The sequence below is a fragment of the Pyrus communis genome, chromosome 9 (assembly GCF_041283825.1).
Source record: "Pyrus communis isolate YQ-2024b chromosome 9, ASM4128382v1, whole genome shotgun sequence".
NCBI lineage: Eukaryota > Viridiplantae > Streptophyta > Magnoliopsida > Rosales > Rosaceae > Pyrus > Pyrus communis.
This window is the reverse complement of record NC_142573.1, coordinates 25,413,922-25,438,488: the sequence shown is the minus strand read 5'-3', so window position 1 is coordinate 25,438,488 and position 24,567 is coordinate 25,413,922. Positions and strand designations below refer to the sequence as shown.

At 35.6% G+C, this 24,567-nt stretch overlaps 2 protein-coding genes across 2 annotated transcripts; both read right to left on the bottom strand.

Annotated features, from left to right (window-relative positions):
* Positions 1–13,690: 13,690 nt before the first annotated feature.
* On the bottom strand, positions 13,691–15,353 carry LOC137740006 (transcription factor MYB8). The gene is made up of 3 exons (XM_068479791.2): positions 15,145–15,353; positions 14,895–15,024; positions 13,691–14,634 (listed from the first exon to the last, which is right to left on the bottom strand). Exons 1-3 carry the CDS (start codon positions 15,272–15,274, stop codon positions 14,175–14,177), a joined length of 720 nt encoding a protein of 239 aa, XP_068335892.1. The 5' UTR covers positions 15,275–15,353; the 3' UTR covers positions 13,691–14,174.
* Positions 15,354–21,930: 6,577 nt separating this feature from the next.
* Positions 21,931–22,596, bottom strand: LOC148694469 (uncharacterized). The gene is made up of 2 exons (XM_088700709.1): positions 22,518–22,596; positions 21,931–22,439 (listed from the first exon to the last, which is right to left on the bottom strand). Exons 1-2 carry the CDS (start codon positions 22,594–22,596, stop codon positions 21,931–21,933), a joined length of 588 nt encoding a protein of 195 aa, XP_088556835.1.
* Positions 22,597–24,567: the final 1,971 nt, after the last annotated feature.

Below are 24,567 nucleotides of genomic sequence, written 5' to 3'. Positions count from 1 at the left end.
TCTGTCTGTCAAGGTAATTTACATACAATTTTGAAGAATATAGAGATGAAGTTTAGGAATCTCTTTCATCAGTTTTTCCATTGTACTCTTTTATCAGTTTTTTCATCGTACTCTGTCATCAATTTTGAAGAATGGGATGTCCTTCTCTATAATTAGATAAAAGCTTTCAAAAACCCTAAATTGATAAAATTGGGGATTTATTAATTGGTTTGGTTTTATATGACCTATTTTGCTTGCTGCCTACTTTTTTACATCTTATTTTGGTTGCTGTAGCCGCAACATCATTCAAATATCCTGGTAGATTAATGTATGGTTACTTATTTGGGGAAAATTAAAGATCAGAGATCAATTAGTAATTAATTAAAGCAGATTAATATTTAGGATATATAGGTAGTTAACAATTATACCCTTCATGATTTGAGAGCCACGAATGCAAATCTCGCCGGATTGATTATAACTGAGTGAGAGACCAGTTTCAGGGTAGGGTGGACATTAAAATGTATATTTTTTTACATCCTATACTAAATTGATAAAACTGGGGATTTATCAATTAGTAATTAATTAAAGCAGATTAATATTTGGGATATATAGGTAGTTAACAATTATACTAATGCATAAAATTAGGAATTGATGCCTTATTCACTTGCATATGACTATGCATACAATTTATATGTATGAGTTACAGGGCTGGCTACTATATTTTAATATAACATTGTGTCTTATTTTGATTAATAGGTCAAGATGAAGTCTAGGAATAGCCATAGCTCTACTAGTACACCTTCCACCACTCAACCCCAACCCCAACATCAACTTTGAACACTTGAAACACAACATCAACAAGAAAATCAAGAACAAGTGGATGAAAGTGTGGGAAGTGGTAAGAGAGGTGACAATGATATTAATAGGGGGCGATCGGTGGTGTGTTCACATGCTAAGGTGGTAAGAAAAGGGAATAAAGGTCAAAAAATTCACCTTGCAATTTGCTCACATTGCAAGAAAGAGTGTCTGGCCGATCCTAATAAAAATAGGACATCAAACATAATGTATCACCTTAGAAAGGTTTGTAAGAAATCGCCTCTTTATATAAAAGGTGATAAAGATCAACCGATCTTAACAAATGAGTCCATGGGTAGTGGATTGGTCCCCCACACCTTTAACCAAAAGAGACTTGAGTTAAAGGTTGTGATGTTTGTCATCAAGGATGAAGAACCATTTAAGGTGGTTGAAGGAGTTGGATATATTGATATGATGAAAGAGCCTCAACCTCGTTTCAAGATTCCAAATAGGATGAAGATTGCGGCCGGTGTGTGGGATTTGTTTGTATTAGAGAAGTCTAAATTGTATGAAGTTATGCGTAATCAAAGGGTAAGTATCACAACCGATACTTGGACATCAATTCAAAACATCAACTACATGGTAGTTACCGCCCACTTCATGGATAGTGAATGGAAGTTGCACAAACGGTTCATAAACTTCATAAAGATCACAGACCATAAGGGAGATGACATTGGGAAGGTTCTAGAGGTGTGTTTGAACCAAATGGGGGATAGAGAAGATTTTAGCATCATGGTTGATAATGCTTCCGCCAATGATGTTGCGGTTGACTATATGAAAAAAAGGCTACGAGAAATGAATTCTCTTTTGGTAGATGGGAAGTACTGGCATATGAGGTGTGCTTGTCACGTCTTAAATTTAGTTGTCAAGAGTGGGTTAAAGGAGCTTACTAAGTCGGTTGATGGGATTCAAAATTGTGTCAAGTACATTCATTCTTCGCCAGCTAGATTGGATAAGTTTAGGGATTTTGCTATCTTATTCAAGATGGATAAAATGTTGAATGTGTCTTTTGATGTGTCTATAAAGTGGAATGCAACATATAAAATGCTTGACGTTGCATACAAGTTTAGGAAGGTGTTTCTTAGGATAGTGGAGGAGAATGTGCAATTTCTTGATTACTTTGAAGAAATGGAAATGGATTCAAAGAAGAATTTGGTAAAGGGAGTGGGGCCTCCGGAAGAGGAAGATTGGGAGAAAGCACTAGCCTTTACGCACTTTCTGACATGATGCTACTTTGAAGCTTAGTGCAACTAAAAAGGTTACATCAACTTTGCTATAGGTTCAAGTGGTTGCTTTACAAATAGAGACTGAGAAAAAAAGGAAAGATGCTACCAATCTTACATTGCAAAGCGTGGCTACTACAATGATGCGAAAATTTAACAAGTATTGGGGGAATTTTGAGAATGTGAATCCACTTATTTTTCTTGGCCAAGTTCTTGACCCTAGTTATAAACTTCAAATGATTACCGTCAACCTCAAAGCACTTGGATGAGATGATAGGAGGTAGATTGGATGCTTAAGGAGATTAAAAAATGCTTGCTTGATTTGTATAACGAGTATAGAAGGGGTTCTTCTACTACCATTGGGGCTCCATTGGAAGATGTGGAACTAAATAAAGAGTTCATAATTCAAGCTTGTCGGGGTGATGAGAACAAATTTGAAATGATGAAGAAGCTTGTACAAGAAAGGGGGGAGCAATGTCTTTTGGAGATATCCAATGAAGTGGATAAGTACTTTGCCGCTCCTTATATTAGCTTTACTGTTGGTGGCTTTGATCTCTTGAGTTGGTGGAAATCAAGCACAAAAGAGTTTCCAATCCTTTCACAAATAGCCAATGATATCTTTGCAATCCCCACTTTTACTGTTGCTAGTGAAAGTGCATTTAGCCTTGGGAGGAGGGTTGTGGACCCTTTTAGGGCATCATTGACTCCAAAAATGGTAGAGGCACTAGAGTGTACTAGTGATTGGCTTAAGGGCGGATGAAGTAAACTTCTACAAAGAACCAACGGAAGATATGCTTCAATTCTACAAAGAAATGGAAGAAGTGGAAACAAGTAAGACATGTTTTAATTTATTTAGTAAATTTGTTATTAAATATTCAACTTTAATTCTTATTCTAAATCTTATTAATATACATATATATGTACTTTGTAATGTAGGCTTGACACAAACTCAACCTCAATCTTCTACAAGTTCAATGCCTCCTCCAAATGCATCTACATCTCAAAGCTTGAAGAATTGATCAATTCATTTTTACTTTTTAAAGTTTTAAGTTGATTTAGTTTGAAATGTTAACTTCTATTCGAATTTCCAATTTCCATTTAGTTTGTACACTTAACTTCTATTTGATTTGGCTTGTAACTTCTATGGATTGGGAAAGCGTGTTGTAGTTAAACTTTGGATCTCACATGTCATGGTAAGTAGCAAAAGTAGTTCTGCAATAGTATTATTATTATGCTTATTTTTTGCAAAGTGCAGCAAAAGAAACATTGATGATGATGTGCAGCTGAATTATTTAGTGAGTAGTACTAGGCTAGCTTTGTAGCTTTTGTTTACATTTCTATAATTGGATATATGTCGAAGCTCGAGGTTGAAGATATTACTACTGCCTGCTGCTGTTCGTTGATCAACAGCAGTAGTTTTGTGAGTTTTGTGTTAATCTCACTTGAAACTGTAAAGCTTCATTACCATGTTTATGTTTACGTGGTTTTCATTGACTTGTAAGGACCAATACATTAACTGTGTATATTTTCTAGGCCTTGAATTAGGTTAGAAAAATATTAGATTTTGGCCAAACTAAGTGGCAATTACCATTGGCATACCATACCAACCAAACTATTCAGTATACTGAAAGTTTGGTACGTTAATGGTAATAGAATTTTCCGTACCAAATATTTGGTATGGTAATCAGTACAAAGGTTTTGGTATGGTAATCGTACCAAAACCACCCCTACTTTTCGTACACTTTATGTTTTTAATATTATTTGTAAGCATAAACTTGTGGCATGACATCCTTACATTTTATCTGCTCATCATTATATGTTTGCATGGTGTCTCTTAGTTATTTGTACTGTCCTGGGACAAGGACTAGCTTCACGTGTAGTTCACATGCACCGTTTACATTCGTTTGGGATCTAGAGTTAAGTGTCAGCCTGTCCTTTTGTGTGATCTGTTTGACTCATATGTGATGTGACTAATGCAGCTCATGTGATGTAGTACTAGGATGCAAAACCTATACCCAGCCTATTCCATTGTCTAAATATCTCTGCAATAGACTTGTGTGCCTACATAAATTAATGAGCATTGGTTTCTTGTAATAATGATTTGAGATTTAATGTTGAAATTCCTTGTTGTTGTACCTACATCTTTTACTCACTTCTGCTGCAGTGTATTGTATTACATACTAGTATTATAAAAAAATTCAGGAAACTTTGTACTTGTTTTATAGCAAGGGTTACACATTTTCAAAAACGGCTTACAAAACTTTATTTTTCAAGCACACTCACCTTTGTCTTTCTCCCCTCAAGGTTTTAGTAGCAGGGCTCATGTTGTCGACAATTTTTAATGGCAAAGGTTGACATGTAAGATGATCATTCCTTTCGGTATAAATGTTCTTACTTTTCTTTTACTGCATTTTATCTATGCTCTAACATCACTTGTGTGATATAGATTCAATCCCGCTCACATGCACACTCTAATTAGTCACTTTAATGTTTTAATTTATTCACATTTTCCACTTCACTACACTTTATGGCTTCATCACTTTCTAGGTGTTGGCCAGCACATTGCAATTCTGGTGTCTACGTGGACATTTCGGGTCAGGTGTGTCATCGATCCTCCCTTTTCAACTTTTTTTTTTATTTTTTGGGTTAATTTTTCTTTTATTTCTCTTACCATAACAACAAACTACCATATTCATGTTCTTCAAAATATATTTTTCTGTGTAAAATCTATTATAAGTTCATATTTATACACTTGAAATCAACAATTTGAAACCTAAATTTATAGATATTTTTCTATTTTGCATCTTTAAAAATCAATAAAAAATAGCTTCGGGGCCTAGTGAACGGTAGGATCACGTCCAAAGGTCTTGCACTATTTTCCTTAACTTTGATACAAAATATTTCCTAAAGTTAAAATTTCAAAATTTTCCCAAAAATTGCGAGTTATAACCCACAGTTTTCCAATCGATTTTGAGAATTTTTATTACATTTGTTATAAGCCAAAGTTAAAGTCAATCTATTTGCACAACATATTTTCTAAAATTAATTTAGGACATTCCCAAGATTTTGGACACATACAAATCTCTTTGGGGGGGCCCGCTATTAGTTTTCATTATTTTTATATTTTTCAACTTTAAAAAAATCAACAAAAGATAGTTTCGGGACCTAATAAACGTTATGAGTGTCATGTCAACAAAAGATAGTTTGTTAGTGATGAGTGTCATGTCAGCATAAGTGGTTAGTGTTTGGAGTGCCATGTCAGCAAAGTTGTTAAGTAAGTTTGTTAGAAGTTGGTTGTGTTAGTTAGATTAGTAGCTTGGCTGCTAAGTTTCCATAGCTCTAATAACAATTGAAACTGTGCAAATGTAATACTAAAGATTCATCAATAAAAAAGATTTCATTTCGTGCACTCCATTTGTTTGTTTACATGTCGTAGTGAAAATGCTATGCAAGATCTTATGTTTGGTAAGGCTAATTGCCAATATCATTCCTTCTCTATTGAAAAAATTAATTCTTGATTGATTTGAGTTTTGTTCACTCAAAAAGGCCAATTGCCAAGGGTGTGTTGATTAGAACAAGCAATATTTTTTTATTGGATTGAAGTGTGTTTCTTTGTTTTGAGAAAAAGATATGGTGTCTAATGTGGTCAAAATTGAGAGTCTTTTGGGTATGCTCACTATGAATTTACATGAGGATAATTTTGTTAAATGTAATTACCAATTTCAGTCAGTTCTTCGAGGTATGATCTTTTTGATTTCTTTGATTGAGAGTCACAGTGTCCACCTAAGTTTTGTATTACTCCTGAAACAGGGGTGACAAATGTAATATCCAATGCTTACAAAGTATGGGTTAAGACTGATGTGTCCTTATTGAGTTTACATAATTGATAGTGGTCAACCTACAAGTGGATTTGTGATGTGTCGAATTTACAGGAAGAAAGGTCACATAGCATTGGAATGTTTTCATAAGAACAATTTTTCATACCAAGGTGCTCCACCTCTGGCCTTAATTACTTGAATGACTGCTCAAGGTTCTAATGCAACAAATGGAGTTCAGAGTATTCATGACTTTGCATCAGCTGATACATGAGTAGTTGATACAAGTGCTACTCACCATATGACATCAAATCTTGATGTCTTGAACAATCTTGTTTTGTATAATGGTGATGCCAAAATAAATGTTGGTAGTGGAGAAGGTTTGCCCATTTCAAACATTGGCTCATATATTATTAAAACTTCTCAGCATGCTCTAATTTTACATAATGTTCTGTAGGTTCCAAGGATAACAATGAATTTACTAATGGTCAAGAAATTGTGCAGAGATCATGGATGTTGGTTCATTTGTGATGATTTGGTTTTCTTTATAGATAACAAGGCAACTCGGATGGTGTTGTACCAAGGAAAGAGTGATGATGGAGAGCTGTTCAAGATCCCGATCAATGTGTTTTCAAAGTTTTTTGTTGCAAAGCTTGGGAATAGTGTTGCTTTTGTTGGAAAGAAGATAAAGAGTTTAGTATGGCATAAAAGGCTAGGTCATCAATTTGAGGAAATACTAAATAGAATGTTAAATGTTGTTGAGTTGCATGATGCTTCATATTCTTGTCCATCACTATATTCTGCATGTATTCATGGCAAGATAAGTAAGTTACCTTTCCATGTAAAACAAGATAAGTCAACTGTAATGCTTGAAAATATCCATTCAGATGTCTGGAGACCTTCACTTGTGAAGTCTATTAAAGGTTTTAGATATTACATAAGCTTTATTGATGACTATTCCATATTTGTATGGATTTTCCCAATGATGAATAAATCAGATGCCTTTTCATTATTTTGCAAATTCTATGCATTTATTGTTACATAATTCAATGCTACTATCAAGTATTTTTCAATTAGAAGGTGGGGGTGAATATATAAGCAACATTTTTCATCCGTTTTTAGACCGTAAAGGAATTATACATCACACTTCTTGCCAACATACACCATAACATAATGATTTAACTGAAAGAAAGCATAGACATATTGTCGAAATAGCTATTAATTTGATGTCATATGCCAAGTTACCAACTCAGTTCTGGTACCATAGTTGCTCTTATGCTACTTTTTTTTGATAAATAGAATGTCCTGCAAGAATCTGGATATGAGAACCATTATCAGGTGTTGTTTAAATGTAATCTTGATATTAGTTCTCTTAAAGTCTTTGGAACTGCAGTATATCCTCTACTCAAACCTTTTAATGAAAACAAGCTTCAACCAAGATCAATCTAACTTGTTTTTCTGGGTTTTACTAACGGATATAAAGGAGTTTTGTGTATAATATTTACACAAAGAAGTTCATCATTTCTAGAAGTGTAATTCATGATAAGGAAGTGTTTTCTTTTAAGAATCTCTGTGATACCAATGGTTCAAAGGATACATAGAAAAGCTTAACTTCTTGAGTGATAGTGCAGTTTAATATACCAAGTGAGACATCTCAGCAGACATATAACATTCAGAATGTGGTTCAAGAAGGAAGTGATGTATCAATGTCTGAAAGGGGTCAATTTTTTAATTCAAGTGAAAGAGGCATTCAATCTGTTAGTTCCAGTATCAATCATAACATTGCAAATTCAGAAAGTAGTGATATCATTCCTCAGATTAGTGGATCACAAGTGATTGAATCAAGTGATAACAGCCTACAAGATCATTATCCAAGTCATCATTTTTCTCCAGATTATCACTCTTCTCCAAATCATCACTCTGGTACAACATCCATGTTGCCTATCCATTCATCCAGTCAGCTTGAGGTAATTCTTCCTATCTCACTACATATGAACCAAATCAATGTGTTACAGATTCAAATACACATTCCATGACTACTAGGTTAAAAAAGGATGTTATTGAGAAAAAAAACTATGATGCTTTAATAACTTCCTTTCCTGAGCTTCATTTTTTGCAAATTACTGAAGAATATCCATTTGCTGATGGATATTCATTCATCTCTGAGCTAGTTGATATGCAAGAACCTTCATATTTTAGAAAAGCATATACAATTCCACAGTGGCAAACAACAATGCAGGAAGAGTATGATTCATTAAGAGCTTAAGGAACTTTGATTTTGGTTCCATCACTAAAAGATAGAGCTATTGTTGGAAGCAAGTGGGTGTTTAAAGTAAAGAAGAATCCAGATGGTACTATCTCAAGGTATAAAGCATGACTTGTTACTCAGGAATTTTCTCAAGAACATGGTATTGATTATATAGATACATTTAGTCTTGTTGTTAGACATACTACAGTTAGGATTGTCTTGGCTTTGGCTGCTATAAATCACTGGAATCTTAGGCAATTGAACATTAAAAATGCCTTTCTTCATAGAGATTTGCAGGAGGAGGTATACGTAACGCAACCTCATGGATTTGTTTATGCATCTCATCCCACTCATGTCTGCAAACTAGTTAAATCATTGTATAGTTTAAAACAAGCTCCAAGATCTTGGAATTCAAAGTTTACAACTTATCTAGGAGCATTGGGATTCTATGCTTCAGCTTCTAATAATAGTTTGTTTGTGAAACAAGATGGATCTGATATGATAATTCTGTTATTATATGTTGATGAGATAATATTAACTGGCTCTAGTTTGTGAAGATACAAAGAGTGATTCCAGAGCTCTCTGAAGTTTTTGATTTAAAAGACATGGGCAAGCTCACATATTTCTTGGGATTACAGAATCAGTACAAGGATAATAGGGATATTTTTGTCAATCAGTCAAAGTACATCAAAGATTTAATACATAAAGCTGGTATGGAGACATGTAAACCAGCTCCAACACTTTGCAAACCTCATCATCAATTGCTAGTTTCAGAAGGTACTTTGTTGACATATTCAACTTTATATAGGAGTATAGTAGGCTCTTTGAAATATTTGACATTTACTAGGCCAAATATTGCATATGCATTCAATACTGTGCGTCAATTCATATCATCACCAATTGAGTTTCATTTTGGGGCTGTAAAAAGGATTCTAAGATACTTGCAAGAGACAATAACTACTGCAATTTTGTATTCTACAAATACATGTTCTCAGTTAAGTGTTTTCTCAAATTCTGATTGGGCAGCTAACTTGAACACAAGATGGTTAATCACTAGTTATGTAGTGTTTTTAGGCAACAACCCTATCTCATGGCAATCTAAAAAGCAAACATCAGTGTCGCAAATTTCCACAGAGGCCGAGTATAAAGCCTTAGCTCACACTGTTGCTGATATAGCTTGGGTGAGGAACATACTGAAGGATTTGGGAGTATTTTTGTCTAATCCACCAAGTATTCATTGTGATAATATGTCTGCTATTACCCTTAATGCCAATCCAGTATTCCATTCAAGAATCAAGCATTTAGACATTGACTATCACTTTGTAAGGGAACATGTACAACACGGAGATTTGGAGGTCTTGTATATTTCCACTGAAGATCAAATAGCAAATATATTGATAAAAGGTTTACACAATCCTTCTTTTGTTAAACATTTTTACAATCTCAAGCTAGGAAATCCCTAGTTGAGATTGAGGGAGGATATTGAATGTAATAGAATCAGCTTGTTAGTGATGAGTGTCATGTCAGCATAGGTGGTTAGTATTTGGAGTGTCATGTCAGCAAGGTTGTTAAGTGAGTTTGTTAGAATTTGGTTGTGTTAGTTAGATTAGTAGCTTGGCTGCTAAGTTTTCGTAGCTCTATATAACAACCAAAATTGTGCAAATGTAATACTGAAATTCATCAATACAAAAGATTTCATTTCTCTCTCTAGTTTTCTCTCAATTGTTCTTTAGTTTTTCTCTCTACTTTTCTGGGTTTTCTGCATAATTGCATAACTGTTATCAATGATCACATCCAAAGGTCTTGCAACATTTTCCTTAACTCCCATGCAAAATATTTCCCTAAAGTCTTGCTCAGTGGGTGCAAAAAGATGCAATCGCCGAGCATACAAAACGAGGCGGGTTCGGTGCATGAAAAATGCGACACGCAAAATGAGACGGACTACGCGCGCACAGAAAATGAGACAAACTCTGCTCATAGAAAACTAAACGGGTTCGGTCATGCTAAACAAGATGATGTCGGTGCACGAAAAATGTGACTTGCAGAACAAGGCGCACTCTGCTCGAGCAATCGAGATGGGCTCTCTACACACAGAAAACAAGACAGACTTCTGTGCATGCAAAACGAGTCAGGCTCGGTGCACGAAAATTTAGGATGAAAAACGAGGCAAGCTCAATGTACGATCTTGCATGTATCTATTCGATTTTTTAAATCATTATCGTACATAATTTTGTATTTAGTCATTTTGGAAAAAAGGATTGAAACTTGAATGGGATGAAGAAATCGATGTTGACCCGTTGAAACTCCCTATCTCTAGGCCTAATTAAACACATTATACAAATACGAGCTTACACGTCGATAGTTATGCCAAGGACGTGTACCGTAAAGATTGACTTTTGGAGGCACACATCCATCCATCGTTCCCTGTCGTCAGCCCCAACTTGGTGGTTGGGGTGTTGTAGATAAGCCATGCACCCTCCCTTACAATTGTAAATTTTTAACAAATTTTTTAGTAATCTTGCATTTTTTAAGTGTTAAGGAAAGTCCATCATCAATTAAAGACAACATTAGCTTGTTCGCTAAGTTTAAAACCAGTTTCCTGCAACAAAGTCTAGCCCACGCCCCGTTGAATAAGGTATCTTTCTTTTCAATAATCGTGAGTTTAAACCTCATCTTATCCCTTAATGTAAATTAGAATTGTATAATATTGTTTGTAATAAATAAATTTAAAAAAAAAAAAAAAAATATATATATATATATATATATATATATATATAAAACCTAACCCACCCGAACTAATTTTTATACCAATGGTGGTAAAACTTAAAACCACTCTACAATCTGATCAATTTCCCCATCACTTTCTCTCCCTTTTTCTTATCGACCCATGTATAAATGTATTATGTATATCTATCTCTCCTCCACACTCGTTACTCTCTCTCTGTTTCACACTCTCAAATCTCATCCGTTTCCCTCTATAAGACGCATCCTCGCCACTCATATCTCCGCCCAACTCATGCAGTCATATCAGGCTCCTCAAGTTTCTCAAGCTGGGCGCGTTATCATGGAACTGAATTATCAAAACTTGTCCTCTCCCTGAGGCTTTATTCAAGGAACTAGTAAAAGGAAAAATAAAAAAGAAGGGTAAATTTTAATCGCAGTATATTGCATATTCTACCAAATATATTATGTGGCATAAGTTGGGCATAAAGCCCCAGTTTCTCCCATGCATGTCCTTAAAAAACAAAGATGTGAACGATAGTAATCAAACAACAGGTTTTTTTTATTTTATTTTTTATTTTGCATGTACTTAATTTGGTAATTAAGACAAAACGTGGCATCCTGAGTCGTACGTAGTAGTGCATTGAAAAAGATGCCCCTAACCACTAAAGTAATTTACCACGCAAAACAAACAACATTCTTTGGGTTAAAAAAACCTGTGGCAATTGTGAAAGGTGAATTAGGCCGTTAGGTTGGTTTGATGGTTAGGATTAATTTCTTTTGCATGCAGCACAGGGTTTTATGGACAATTGCGTTAGATGTGTGAAGACAAATATATATATATATATATATATATATATATATATGTATGTATGTATATATATGTATATAGATATAGATATAGATATAGATATCGCTGCCTAAAGTTCTCAACAGCCCGTCAAGCCTTAAAATTAAGGACACCAATAAATAATAATCCACACTTTCAAAGGTCAACACCTGCATGCCCCAAATGGCAAAAAAAAAAAAGGGTAAAGTTAAAGAAACTAAATTTGTAGATTAAATTAACAAATTAAATGAGGTGTTATCAATAGAAAATAAGCACATTTATCAACGATTAAATAATAATTCAATCACTAACTTTCATGTTATTTAGTTTACAAAATATAGTTTATAAATTTAATTTTTCTAGCATCACACGACAAAAAAAGACGAATTAGATATTAACAGTTCTTGGTTTGTAACCCCTTCGGCCTAGCCCTGCAGGGAACATAATTCAACTGCCATGTGCGTCATCTGTATTACCACTAAGAGAGCACTGCATGAATCTTTATTGAACATGTCAAGAATTTGATTCTCCTCATGTAACAAAATTATCAACGTCTAGTACACAATAAGCAACGAATATATCTATGTGTCATGTCAATTAATTGGCAAGAGCCACATTGTCGAATCATAGCACATATTCTTACAGTTATTCTGTTGCTAAATCCATATGAACAAAAACTGATGTAATACATATACAAGAGGTCAGGTAATCCCCAGCCCTTTTATATGAAGCATCTCCATTTTTATGGAAGAAAAATGAAAAAGGATTGCATCTTGGACCATCCCTCAAAGATTCCTGTGATCCAAATCGCTCATATGTTTCTTGAGTAACTTATGCAATGATGACTCTTACAAAATAATCAACCATAATGAAAATCATTTTTTATTAAACTCTGATCAAACAAAACAACACAATGATAATTCAATTTAATTTATGCTAAAATTATTTAGACAGAGAAAATTGACACATTTACTCACTCTCTAATACAAAAGAGTCATATGTCATTATATGAGTCTTTCTTATATCGGAGAATGTGTCTGTTTTGTATGTTCAAATAATATAACCCATTTATTTATTCTTTTTTAGAAGTAATTCTTACATGAAAACTACAAAATAGACAGTTTGGATTTAGATCCCAATTAGGTTATGCAAAAATCTTGGTGTGTATTTTCTTCGGTTCTTTAACATTTTCTTGCATGCTATTGACTCTTAATTAGGCTATGCAAACATCATACCAATCGCGAAATTACCAAGCATCGGTCAACTTTATACCTTCAGAGACCCACTTAAGGATTTGTACTGAGACACCTATGTCAAAGCATAAGGGTTTCTCTCCAAGCATGAGGCCAATCACAACAAGACATAGTCAATGTTATTATAAAGCTCCTAGAGTCCACATCTACAACAGACGAAAGCCGAAGACTCTCCTCAACAATAAAAAGAGATCATCCTCCTACAATTAATCCCTAATGCCATTATTGTACTTAAATCACTATTAGAACCCACTAATGATGATTATGCTTAAACCATTGTATCATGTAAACTCTTCACTTTTAATGCTCCTCTACCTTGGGTATAGCCCAACTTAGGGAAAATCATGTACATCTTGTGTATGCTTTTCTATCTCTATCTCTTTACATATTATCATCTATATATTTGCTATATGGCTGACAGATTGTACTGCTGTATGACGGGAAATAAGCAGCACCCTGATTTGGTGTTAATTAAAGATGGTATTCACCAATTCCCCTTTTTTTTTTCTTTTTTTTTTCTTTTTTTTTTTTTTTTTTTTTTTTCTGGAAGCACCAAATAGTCTTCGCGTACCTAATTTACACATGCTAACAAGAAGCGATAATGTCCGTCTAGGGTTATTCATAATCATAACTATCATTAACAAAGGAAAATACTGATATGTCCGTCTAGGGTTATTTCATAATCATAACTATCATTAACAAAATACTTATAAATTAGTATTTTGCGAAGAGAATAAAAAGAGATTTTTGGAAATGAAAAGACTAAATTGAGCAACAAAAATATGTATGTTCAATTGTTCATAACTTGATAGATAGCTATACTACTATAAACATAACATATGATCATATGTACTCCCCTAGCTAGTCATCTGAAGTCAATTTTTTCGCCTTCCAGGATAAAATTACAATCACGATTGATGATTGTTGTGCACCTGTCTCATTCATCATTTTATTGACTTAGAGATTAATTTGCAGTACTTGATCGTCTCCAACTTATTGAATATGCTACATCCAAGAATTTATCTATCTACATTATACAGAGGAATTCTAGCAGCTACATGAAGTGTTTGGTCCTTCTTTACCTCCATGTTATAAATTAGTCAATAATCTGGCTAGCTCTTTGTCAATACTAAATCACAACTCTTGATCCGCAACCAGACAATCATTCCTCATTTTTTTCCCGGCCAGAAAGATCAGCTACCTTGCCAGAGAGTAATTATATATACCTCCTTGATCACACTATAATATGTATTATCTGAAAAGCACAAGGGTAGGCAAATGCTGGAGTTTTGTTTCGATTTCTCTAGCAGTAGTGTTCGACCCCTTGATAAGCTTTGGCATCCCTTCCTCAACGTGAAGTGAAGGTTCAGGAAATGCAATGGTGAGATCAAGATTCAAGTCACGAGGTGATGGACCAGATGTTTCATCTTCAAGAACACTCGCAGCTTCCGAGGCCTTATGATCAATTTGATCATCTGAGGATTTCAATGGTATTTTAGTACATGCATTAATATTGCTCATTGACCCAGATGATGTTGCAGCAGGTGAAACGCAATCGTTTTGCGGATTTGGACGAGGAATAATCTGGTTTAGCCTATGGTTATTTGGATCAATACCCATTTTTATTAGCTTCTTCCGGATGTGAGAATTCCAATAGTTCTTAACCTCATTGTCCGTCCTACCGGGCAGCCTTCCAGCAATCAGCGACCACCTAACAGCCCATGCATGAAATGTAACGTTACACCATTAGGTGTACATATATATATAGTTGACCTTTATAATCACGCGCTAAAAGTTAATTAATACATGCGAATATAAGTCATATATACAATTTTTTTCAGTTGAACAATCTATATACATACATTATATATGCAGGAAATGTTCTTGCCAGACAATCTCACCAACATAAAGACACGTGTTGTCAGATATCCGGCAAGAGAGAACGAGAGGATGGAGATGATTGGTACTTACCGGTTGCCAAGGAGGGCATGTAGTTTGATGATGAGGTCTTCTTCATCTTGCTCAAAGTTACCACGTTTGATGTCTGGCCTTAAATAGTTTATCCATCTTAGCCTGCAACTTTTGCCACACCGGTGCAACCCTAATATATTCACAATATCAAAGCCATTTATAAGTTCATGATTAGGAAGAAAAAGTAGTTTTACATACAGACATAAAAATGCACATAATCGCACGACGGTTGTTCAAATGGGAAACCCACCTGCAGCCTTGGGGAGAGATCGCCAGCAGCCTTCCCCATGAGTCTTAATGTAATCAATGAGTTTTTGGTCTTCTTGTTTAGACCAAGCTCCTTTGTTTGTGCCTTCTTTTTCACAGCAAGGTTTTCTCATTCTGCACAAGAGAGAGAGAGAGAGAGAGAGAGAGAGAGAGAGAGATAGAGGAGAAGAGGGAGAGAAAGGCCCAGGTAATGGCAGAAGATGAGCGTAGATATAGTAGTCGATCGATGAGGGAGGTGGGAGTTACAAAAGGTTGACTTGGACTGGTGGTTTTGGCTTTTTAGGTGGGTCTCACTCACGAAGTCATTCGGATTGGAAGAAGATAAGGTCGTGTGTGTGTTCCTGTAGACCTAATAGTTAGTTGTTTACCGTTAAGTATACGTCACTTTCCATTCCACATGTTTCTGTAAATCCTAGTGATCTTAATTTACGAAAAGCATTTGTTCTTAATCAATCTTTTCAAATTTTCTTCGAGATTATAATATTATATATATTCTGTTCGTCCAGAAGATTCATCTGCAATGATACAGATGTGTGATTGAACTTATAATTAAGGATATTATTGTTGGTATTATAGAGGGGAAAAAGGTATCCAATTATTGTCTATAGAGGGGAAAAAGGTATCCAATTATTGTCTCTGAATATCATACTATTTATATATACATATAATGTTACATGTACAAAAATAATAATGAACATTAAATGATGATAAAAAAAAAAGGCAGCTAAGAACCTTTTTATTTCACTGGTTTTGGTATCCCTCAATGATATTGCGAACTGGATCCTAGATTGTGCCTCCGAAATAGTCTTATTTTGAGAACGTCCTTGAGTGCTATACGCTGGGAATGAGCCAAGCCAAATTGCTAGACATGGAAAGAAAAATCGACGCAAGCCAACCCACTAAGGCAAAGAGAAAGCCGCAATTCAAGAAGGATAATTTTGGAGAGACTAAATTTGTAGATAAAATTTGTAAACAAAATTTGCATACTAAATGATTTGTTACTAATAAGAATGAGTACGTTTATCAACACTTAAGTAATAACTCAATCGTCAACTTTCTTGTCATTTAATTTACAAATTTAGTCTCTCTAGCATTACCCATTCAAGAAATGTGAACTTTATTTGTCTTTCCTTGATTATCATAAGAGTTTTATATAGCTAATGGTACAATAATACCTTTGGTTTAATTTATGATCTCCATTATGAAGCCACAAAACCCTAAATTCGAAAACTAGAACTTGACACACCTAAAACAAAAGCGTGCATAAAATAGAGAGCATAATAGGAGATGCTCTTAAACTCGACAATTGATAAGTTTGATAATTAATGTGAGTTCCATTCTTTATAAATTCTAATATGGGTTTAAACTAGAAAGTATACCACATTTATATGAGGCACATAATTTTTTTTTTTTTTTGCAAGGCAGTCTTTCAAAAGATTAAAACTTGAATATAAAAGACCAGAGCCAATTAGTCAAATTCAGATCTTCATTACCCATCGGTGTCGATGCACAAAAATTGATCAACGATAAATGGGCAAAACCCACTAGAGTCTTAAGTGAGTCGGTGCATGCCCAAGTGCCTTTAGTTTTCTTCTACTTTGAAGTGGTAAAGTTTTGACAACCTAAAACAGAAGTGGTAAAATATCCTTTTTTCATTTTCGTCTCAAACTTCATTGTCATTGACAGTTCAGTGACCCTAATATTGTATCCGTTGGAGTGTATGTGGTTGTCTCCCTTTTTTTTCAAAGGAAAAAACCTCTACGACAATCAATGTCAATATAATTGAATAAAAGAGCATTAGAGGCCATATTTGGAATACTTCTATTTCAAATATACATGTTTTGGTAAGAATGACTAGCATTCACGATAACATCAACTACAAAATTAGTTTCTCTAAAATTAGAACTCCACTGAATATAAACAAAGGAGGAAGTCAGCCACCGAATCAATGATTGGTCTAAGTCTCCAAAAAACACCACAAAAGCCCTGAACCGCATCAAGTTTGGAATCACCCTCCATACAAATCCGAAGGAAACCCTTCTGTTTAGAACACTTAAGAGTTTCCATTAAAGCCAAAGCCTTTGCCACAAGGATAGTTACTTCACCAAAGTTCAAAGCACCAGCAATGATAAGCTGGCCAATACCATCTCTTATCACAAAACCAGCAGCCGCATTATTCCCTACCACATATCCATCAAAGTTAATCTTCACAAAAGGGGCCTCCGGCGGATGCCATTTGGTCAGCTCATTAGACTTAACAATCTTCCTCTTACTATCCTTGGCAGCACTTACATTTGAGTTTACATTTTGATGGTGATCTGGAGCTAACCTCCAAACATACTTAGCATAATTGTTGATTTTTTTTTTTTTTTTTTTAATAAAAGTATCATTTTGGTGTTAATCTGATATATATACCACAAAAAGCGCATTTACTATTCAAATCTTTGATAAATCTATCAGGATGTTTTCTTGTTTGAAGTGTCTCCTTAATTAACAACCAACTAAACATTTTCACGTCTTTTTCTTAAACATGTGTACGATTTTTTGCATTAGTACATTAGGATACCAACAACTTTTTATATTTTCTAATTTTTGTCAACCCAGCAAAGTGTCATCTCTGTTTCAACCCAAAAGTTTACTCATGGAAATAGTTTTTAATCATAAATAATCGGAATTAAAAACCATTTTTAATAATATTGTAAAAATCTTGAAATAGGATTATACTTTTGGTCATTTAAAATTACGGTCTAGTAATATTCTTGTTTACTTGTAAGCGAGAAGTCTTAAATTTGATTATAGGAAAGTTCAAACTAAATTATTATAACTTGCGCATTGTGTGACTTAACCAAAATCCTCCATAGTTTAGCCCAAAATATATCGTTAATTTCATAAATAGGATTATACTTGCTAAATTCGTTAATAAAAACCTCAATAATGTCAAAAAAAATTTACTTCAATACAACGGTCAATGATGAATAAGGTACCTCGTACAAAGAAAATATAATAGGGTGTCAACTACAACAAGAGATTCTTGAGTCCGTGCAACCATCCCCACCGTGTCTTAGGCCGGACACCACGTGGTCCAGCCCTCTTGCTCGAAAATTTCTCAAGCCTCGAAACATGGTCTTACTGAAAGCCGAGACGAAGTTTCGGGTGAGCCAATAATAGAGAACTAAATAGTCTGCTCAGGTTCAATTACAAGCAACAATCTTTTTCAATTTAGTCACTACTTTTTACATTCAGTAAAACTTAGGACCTACCATTCTCCCAAATTCCCCATATTCATCACAGGCAAGGGTCAACGAACAAATTCAACAACCATTTTAAATGTTCACTTTCTCCTATTTTTCGATGCTCACCTACACAGAATTTGACAGCAGAGAAAATTTTCCCTTTCGACATATCGATCTAGCTTTTACTAGGTATATAAGTTTCTGACAAGAGAATACTGTTGTATACAGATATATTTTAAAGTGAAAGAATCCAACCGAAAGAGGATTTAAGACACCAACACCTGCCAGATATTTTTAAGTGAAACAATCCAAGCGAGATTTCAGTTTTACAGGTTGGATATAATCATGAGTTTATCTCTCTCAGCGAGTGACTAAGGCCGTTTTTCTCCCAACTACAACAAAGCATTTTCTCACTAAATGGGGTCAGTTATATGAATCCTAGAACGTCATTGCGCTCGGTTCTGTGTCATGCCTTCTATTAGATTCAAGTATTCTAAGTCTTTTCTTAGAGTCTCTTCCAAAGTCTTCCTCTACCCCTTCGACCCTGAACCTCTGTCCCATAATCACATCTTCTAACCGAAGGATCAGTAGGTCATCGTTTCACATGTCCAAACCACTGTAACCGATTTTCTCTCATCTTTCCTTTAATTTCGGCTACTCCTACTTTATCTCAGATATCCTCATTCCTAATATTATCCTTTCTCATGTGCCTACACATCCAACGAAGCATTCTCATCTCCGCTACACCCATTTTTTGTACGTGTTGATGCTTCACCGCCCAACATTTTGTGCCATAAAGCATTGCTGGCCTTATTGCCGTCCTATAAAAGATTTCCTTGAGCTTCAATGGCATACGACGGTCACACAACACGCCAGATGCACTCTTCCACTTCATCCATCCAGCTTGTATTCTATGATTGAGGTCTCCATCCTAACTCTCCGTTCTTTTGCAAGATAGATCCTAGGTAGTGAAAGTTGTCGCTCTTTGGTACTTCCTGATCTCCAATCCTCACCCCTAACTCATTTGAGCCTCCATTTGCATTGAACTTGCACTCCATATACTCTATCTTTGACCGACTTAGGTGAAGACCTTTAAATTCCAACACTTCTCTCCAAAGGTTAAGCTTCACATTTACTCATTCCTGAGTTTCATCTATCAACACTATATCATCTGTGAAAAGCATACACCAAGGGATATCATCCTGAATATATCCCGTTAACTCATCCATTACCAATGCAAAAAGATAAGGACTTAAAGATGAGCCTTGATGTAACCCTACAGTTATGGGGAAGCTTTCGGTTTGTCTTTCAAGAGTTCTTACAGTAGTCCTTACTCCATCATACATATCCTTTATAGCTTGGATATATGCTACTCGTACTCATTTCTTCTTTAAAATCCTCCAAAGAATGTCTCTCAGGACCCTATCATACGCTTTTTTCAAATTTATAAAGACCATGCGCAAATCCTTTTTCATATCTTCATGTCTTTCCATCAACCTTCGTAAGAGATAGATTGCCTCCATGGTTGAGTGCCCTAGCATGAACCCGAATTGGTTGTCCGAGACTCGTGTCTCTTGCCTCAGTCTATGCTCAATTACTCTCTCCCAGAGCTTCATTGTGTGACTCATTAACTTAATACCCCTATAGTTCATGCAATTTTGTACGTCGCCCTTATTCTTGTAGATAGGCACCAAAGTGCTCTTTCGCCACTCGTTTGGCATCTTCTTCGTTTTCAAAATCCTATTGAAAAGGTCTGTGAGCCATGCTATACCCGTCTCTCCCAAGACTTTCCACACTTCGATCAATATATCATCGGGGCCCACTACTTTTCTATGCTTCATCTTTTTCAATGCTATAAAGACTTCTTCCTTCCTAATTCGGCAGTAAAAGGAGTAGTTTCTACACTCTTCTGAGTTACTCAACTCCCCCAAAGAAGTACTCATTTCATGTCCTTCATTGAAAAGATTATGAAAATAACATCTCCATCTGCCCTTGACCGCGTTCTCTGTAATAAGAACCTTTCCATTCTCATCCTTGATGCACCTCACTTGGTTTAGGTCCCTTGTCTTCTTTTCCCTTGCTCTAGCTAGTTTATAGATATCCAACTCTCCTTCTTTGGTATCTAGTCTCTTATACATATCGTCAAAAGCCGCTAGCTTAGCTTCTCTCACAGCACTTTCTTCGCCTCCTTCTTCACTATTCTATACCTTTCATCGTTTTCATCGGTTTTATCCTTGTATAAGGCTTTACAACATTCCCACTTAGCCTTAACCTTTGTCTGTACCTCCTCTTTTCACCACCAAGATTCATTTTGGTGTGGAGCAAATCCCTTGGACTCTCCTAATACCCTTTTTGCTACTTTTCGAATACAACTAGCCATGGAATCCCACATTTGGCTAGCTTTCCCCTCTCTATCCCAAACAAATTGGGTGATTACTTTCTCTTTAAAAATGGCTTGTTTTTCTCCTTTTAGATTCCACCATCTAGTCCTTAGGCACTTCAAGGTCTTGTTCTTTTTTCTCTCTCTTTTGATATGTACATCCATCACCAACAAACGATGTTAATTAGCCAAGCTCTCTCCCGATATAACTTTGCAATCCTTACTAATTATATGATCCCCCTTCCTCATTAGAAAAAAAATCTATTTGTATTTTTGACGACCCGCTCTTGTAGGTGATCACATGTTCTTTTCTCTTCTTAAAGAAGGTGTTGGCTAAAAAGAGATCGTATGCCATTGCAATATCCAAGATGGCTTCCCCATCCTCATTTCTCTCCCCAAAACCATGGTCACCATGAAAACCTCCATAGTTGCCTGTCTCCTTGCCCACGTGTCTATTTAAATCTCCTCCTATAAATACATTCTCTGTCTGAGCGATTCAGAAACTTGGTGCAAGGAATCACTCCTAGTCTGTATTTGCTAAAATCTTTGCATAAAACATTGAATTTGTAACGAAATTGCACAAATTAGCTCATGGGTATTACTAAAATGGCACTATGATGAGGAAGTTAGTATATAATTCGTGATGTGTTTCCTGGAATACATTTTTTTTCTCATGGCCACCACCTGTATGATGAAAGTCCTTTACAGGGTGCAGGATCGAAAACCATCATAGAGTCGGAACAAAATAAATAATAAATAAAAATAAGAGAGTCAGTGCCATTGATCAATTGAATGCTATATTCAAATGTTTTAGTTTAATAAAGTGATAGGATCCAAATCTCTAACCCCTTAATCAACCTGCAAGTCACAGAGGATAAAGAGGGAGATGGAAGGAAGCAAGAAAGAGCAGAGCTCTTGAATTGTTTTTTGGTTTTGTATTTCTGTTTGTAAATTCTGATCTGATTACAATAGTGAAAACTAGTGCTCTTATACAAGTCACAACTCATCATGCCAGCTGGCTAATTATAATGAACTTCACTAAAACAAGAATAAGCCTAATAATCCCAAGATTAAAACCTTTAATAGTGATTAAGCTAATCACTAATTACAGATCATATCATTACTCCCCCCTTAAAGAACAACCTTGTCCTCAAGGTTAAAAAAAGAACTTGCTTTCTTTCTGCAATGGTTCATTGGGGTAATGACTGTTCTGCACTTTGAATTTGACAAAATTGTGAGCATCTAACTCCATTAGCTGTAATTCAATTTGTGTGTCGGTTATGGACTCCAAATCCTCATCAGCAGTATACATTATTGCCAACATGAGCAGTTGATACCGATTGCACACAAAATTCAGAGATCCTTGAACGAAGACAAGTGTAGACATAGCAGTTTCCAATAAAGCAGTCTGGGTGGTATAAGTCTCTTCTGCGATCTGATACATAGTGGCAGCCTTTCCCAGCTTATATGTTACATAATGCTTAGTGTCCAATCTCTCCATTATAGGCATTATAGGATCTACATCCATATATGAGTAGTCTGAATAAACAATGATTTCATAAAACTGAGCAGGATGTTCCAAGAAGGCATAAACTCTATCTTTTTTGATAGTCTGCCATCCATTTTCTCGCATCCTAAAATAGTGCAGTAATACCTTTTGGAAATCTAGTACGGGGGAAAAAACATGTTTCTTCATGGAATGCAAATATGGAAGAAGCCTCTCTGCGTATGGTTCAGTATAACCTTGAATTTGTTCTACAATCGTTCTCTCAGTCTCCATGCCGAGAGGCTTAGCACACAACAACCAATTGGCGCATTCCATATTTTTATTCTCTAAATCACTCGGTTGATGTTCTCCCTTCCACTGTTCAACTCTATTTTTTTTTAAACCACTAAATCCACAACATCAGTGACAAATATGTAGGAATCTATGGGTATTATCTTCGATAAGACTCCATCTTCTTTGGGAGGAAAATACTCAGCTTTCATCTTAGAGACCATCTAAAAAAGCAAGTCATTGGAAACGACAAGAAATAAGTACACCATATCAAGGGGTTCTTGTTGCTGCAGATCTTCTGAATCAGTTATGTACTTCAGACACAAGTGTGCAAGCATCTAATCCTGCAGGCGTTGAGGCAGGTGATAATATTTGACATCGAAGTCACTTGGCACACCATTTGCAGTGGCCTGTAAATTTGCAATAACGACATTGGAATCCTTTTCATATGAGACAACAACTTCATCCAAAATTGGAACAAGCTTCTTGCAATGTCCACAACAAGGAGCATAGAACTCCAGCAACACATATTTTCCATACTTGATGTCCTCCTGGATGCTGTCAGTGACTACGACCTTGAGATCTCCAATGAGAAAGCTTGTCTTCTTTCTTATATTTCTTAGCAACTTCACAATATGTGGATTTGAAAGCATCAGAAGACTCACTAGCGAAGTTCAAAAACAACATAGCCTTCTTATTTGGATTGTTAAAGAGTTCAACCCCATCATCATCCAGCATTGTATCTACCACATTAAGCGCCTTATCGAGTTTCCCAACATCAGTCAACGTCTTTATTATAAACTGATAGCTCGGAATGTCCCTAGTGATTTTTTTCACCGTCAACAAAACATAGGTAAACTCATCCAAATTGACTCCCTTGTCAAGCATTTCTCCATAAACATCCTCATACTTGCAAGCTAATAACATGGCTGTCACACCAACCAATTGAAACTTCTTTCTGATCACCATTTGGCGCTCTAAGAACCTGTCTATAAGGTTTACGGTAAGGAATTGTGTCTCAACCACAAACTTAACCTTGTAGTGGACCTTAATAAGCCAGTCAATGAGAATCTCCCTCATTTTCTTGTTGATGTCAGGTTGGTGAGCCATGTAGTTTGGGGAGACAGAGCTTGACTTCACTTGAGCTTTTAAAATGGACACTTGAGTTTTTTGATATGGGAAATACCACTGAGACCTTGCCGCCATAACAGCCTCTGATGTAGCCCAGGAAAATTCAATGAAAGCCACTGTTGCTCAAAGTCCCTTTTATTGTGTTCTACCACAAGCCAAGACTCCAAAGCTGAAAAAATTAAAGAAGTAGCATTGCCTCCCCATAGAACAACTTTGATATCCTTTTCCCACAAGAATTCAATCTCCAGTATGTAGTTTGTAATGGTTGATGCATTCCAAAAAGACTTGAGCATCTACTATGAAGTGGCAATGTGCAACTCCGAATTTCCATGAGTAGTCAAGTGAAAGGTTTTAGGCAACATGAAATTGAAGAGAGTTCCCTTATTGTTCAGTGCCTTTTGGCATGCATTGTACAATTCTACCATAGCAGTGTTGTTAGTTACAGACCACACAAACTTTGCCATTGGATGTTTCTCACACAAAGGTCTCTTGGACATTTCCTCGAACAGTTCTAATGCATAAAAAAATTTCTTCACAAATTTTCCCACAATATACCAATTAACCCATCCACATTTATCAATAAAAAAAGTCTTCACACATGATCGCAATGACACCAGTATAATATGCCAGAATAAACTGCAAAATCCAATACCATTTGTTCTTCCGATTTTGTAAAATTGGAAAGCAAGGATGTCAGGTGTTCGTATATGTTGAGGGCAGCATACAGAGGCATAGAATTTGCAATTTGAAGCTCTTGTGATCTTCACACCTGACACACCCCGACCGAGATCAGGGCGTGCTGGCCGTCACACGAAGGTGACGTAACCATGTGCACGTGCGGAAGCTAATAAGATAGTAATATAAAAAGTACGAATAATTAAAAAC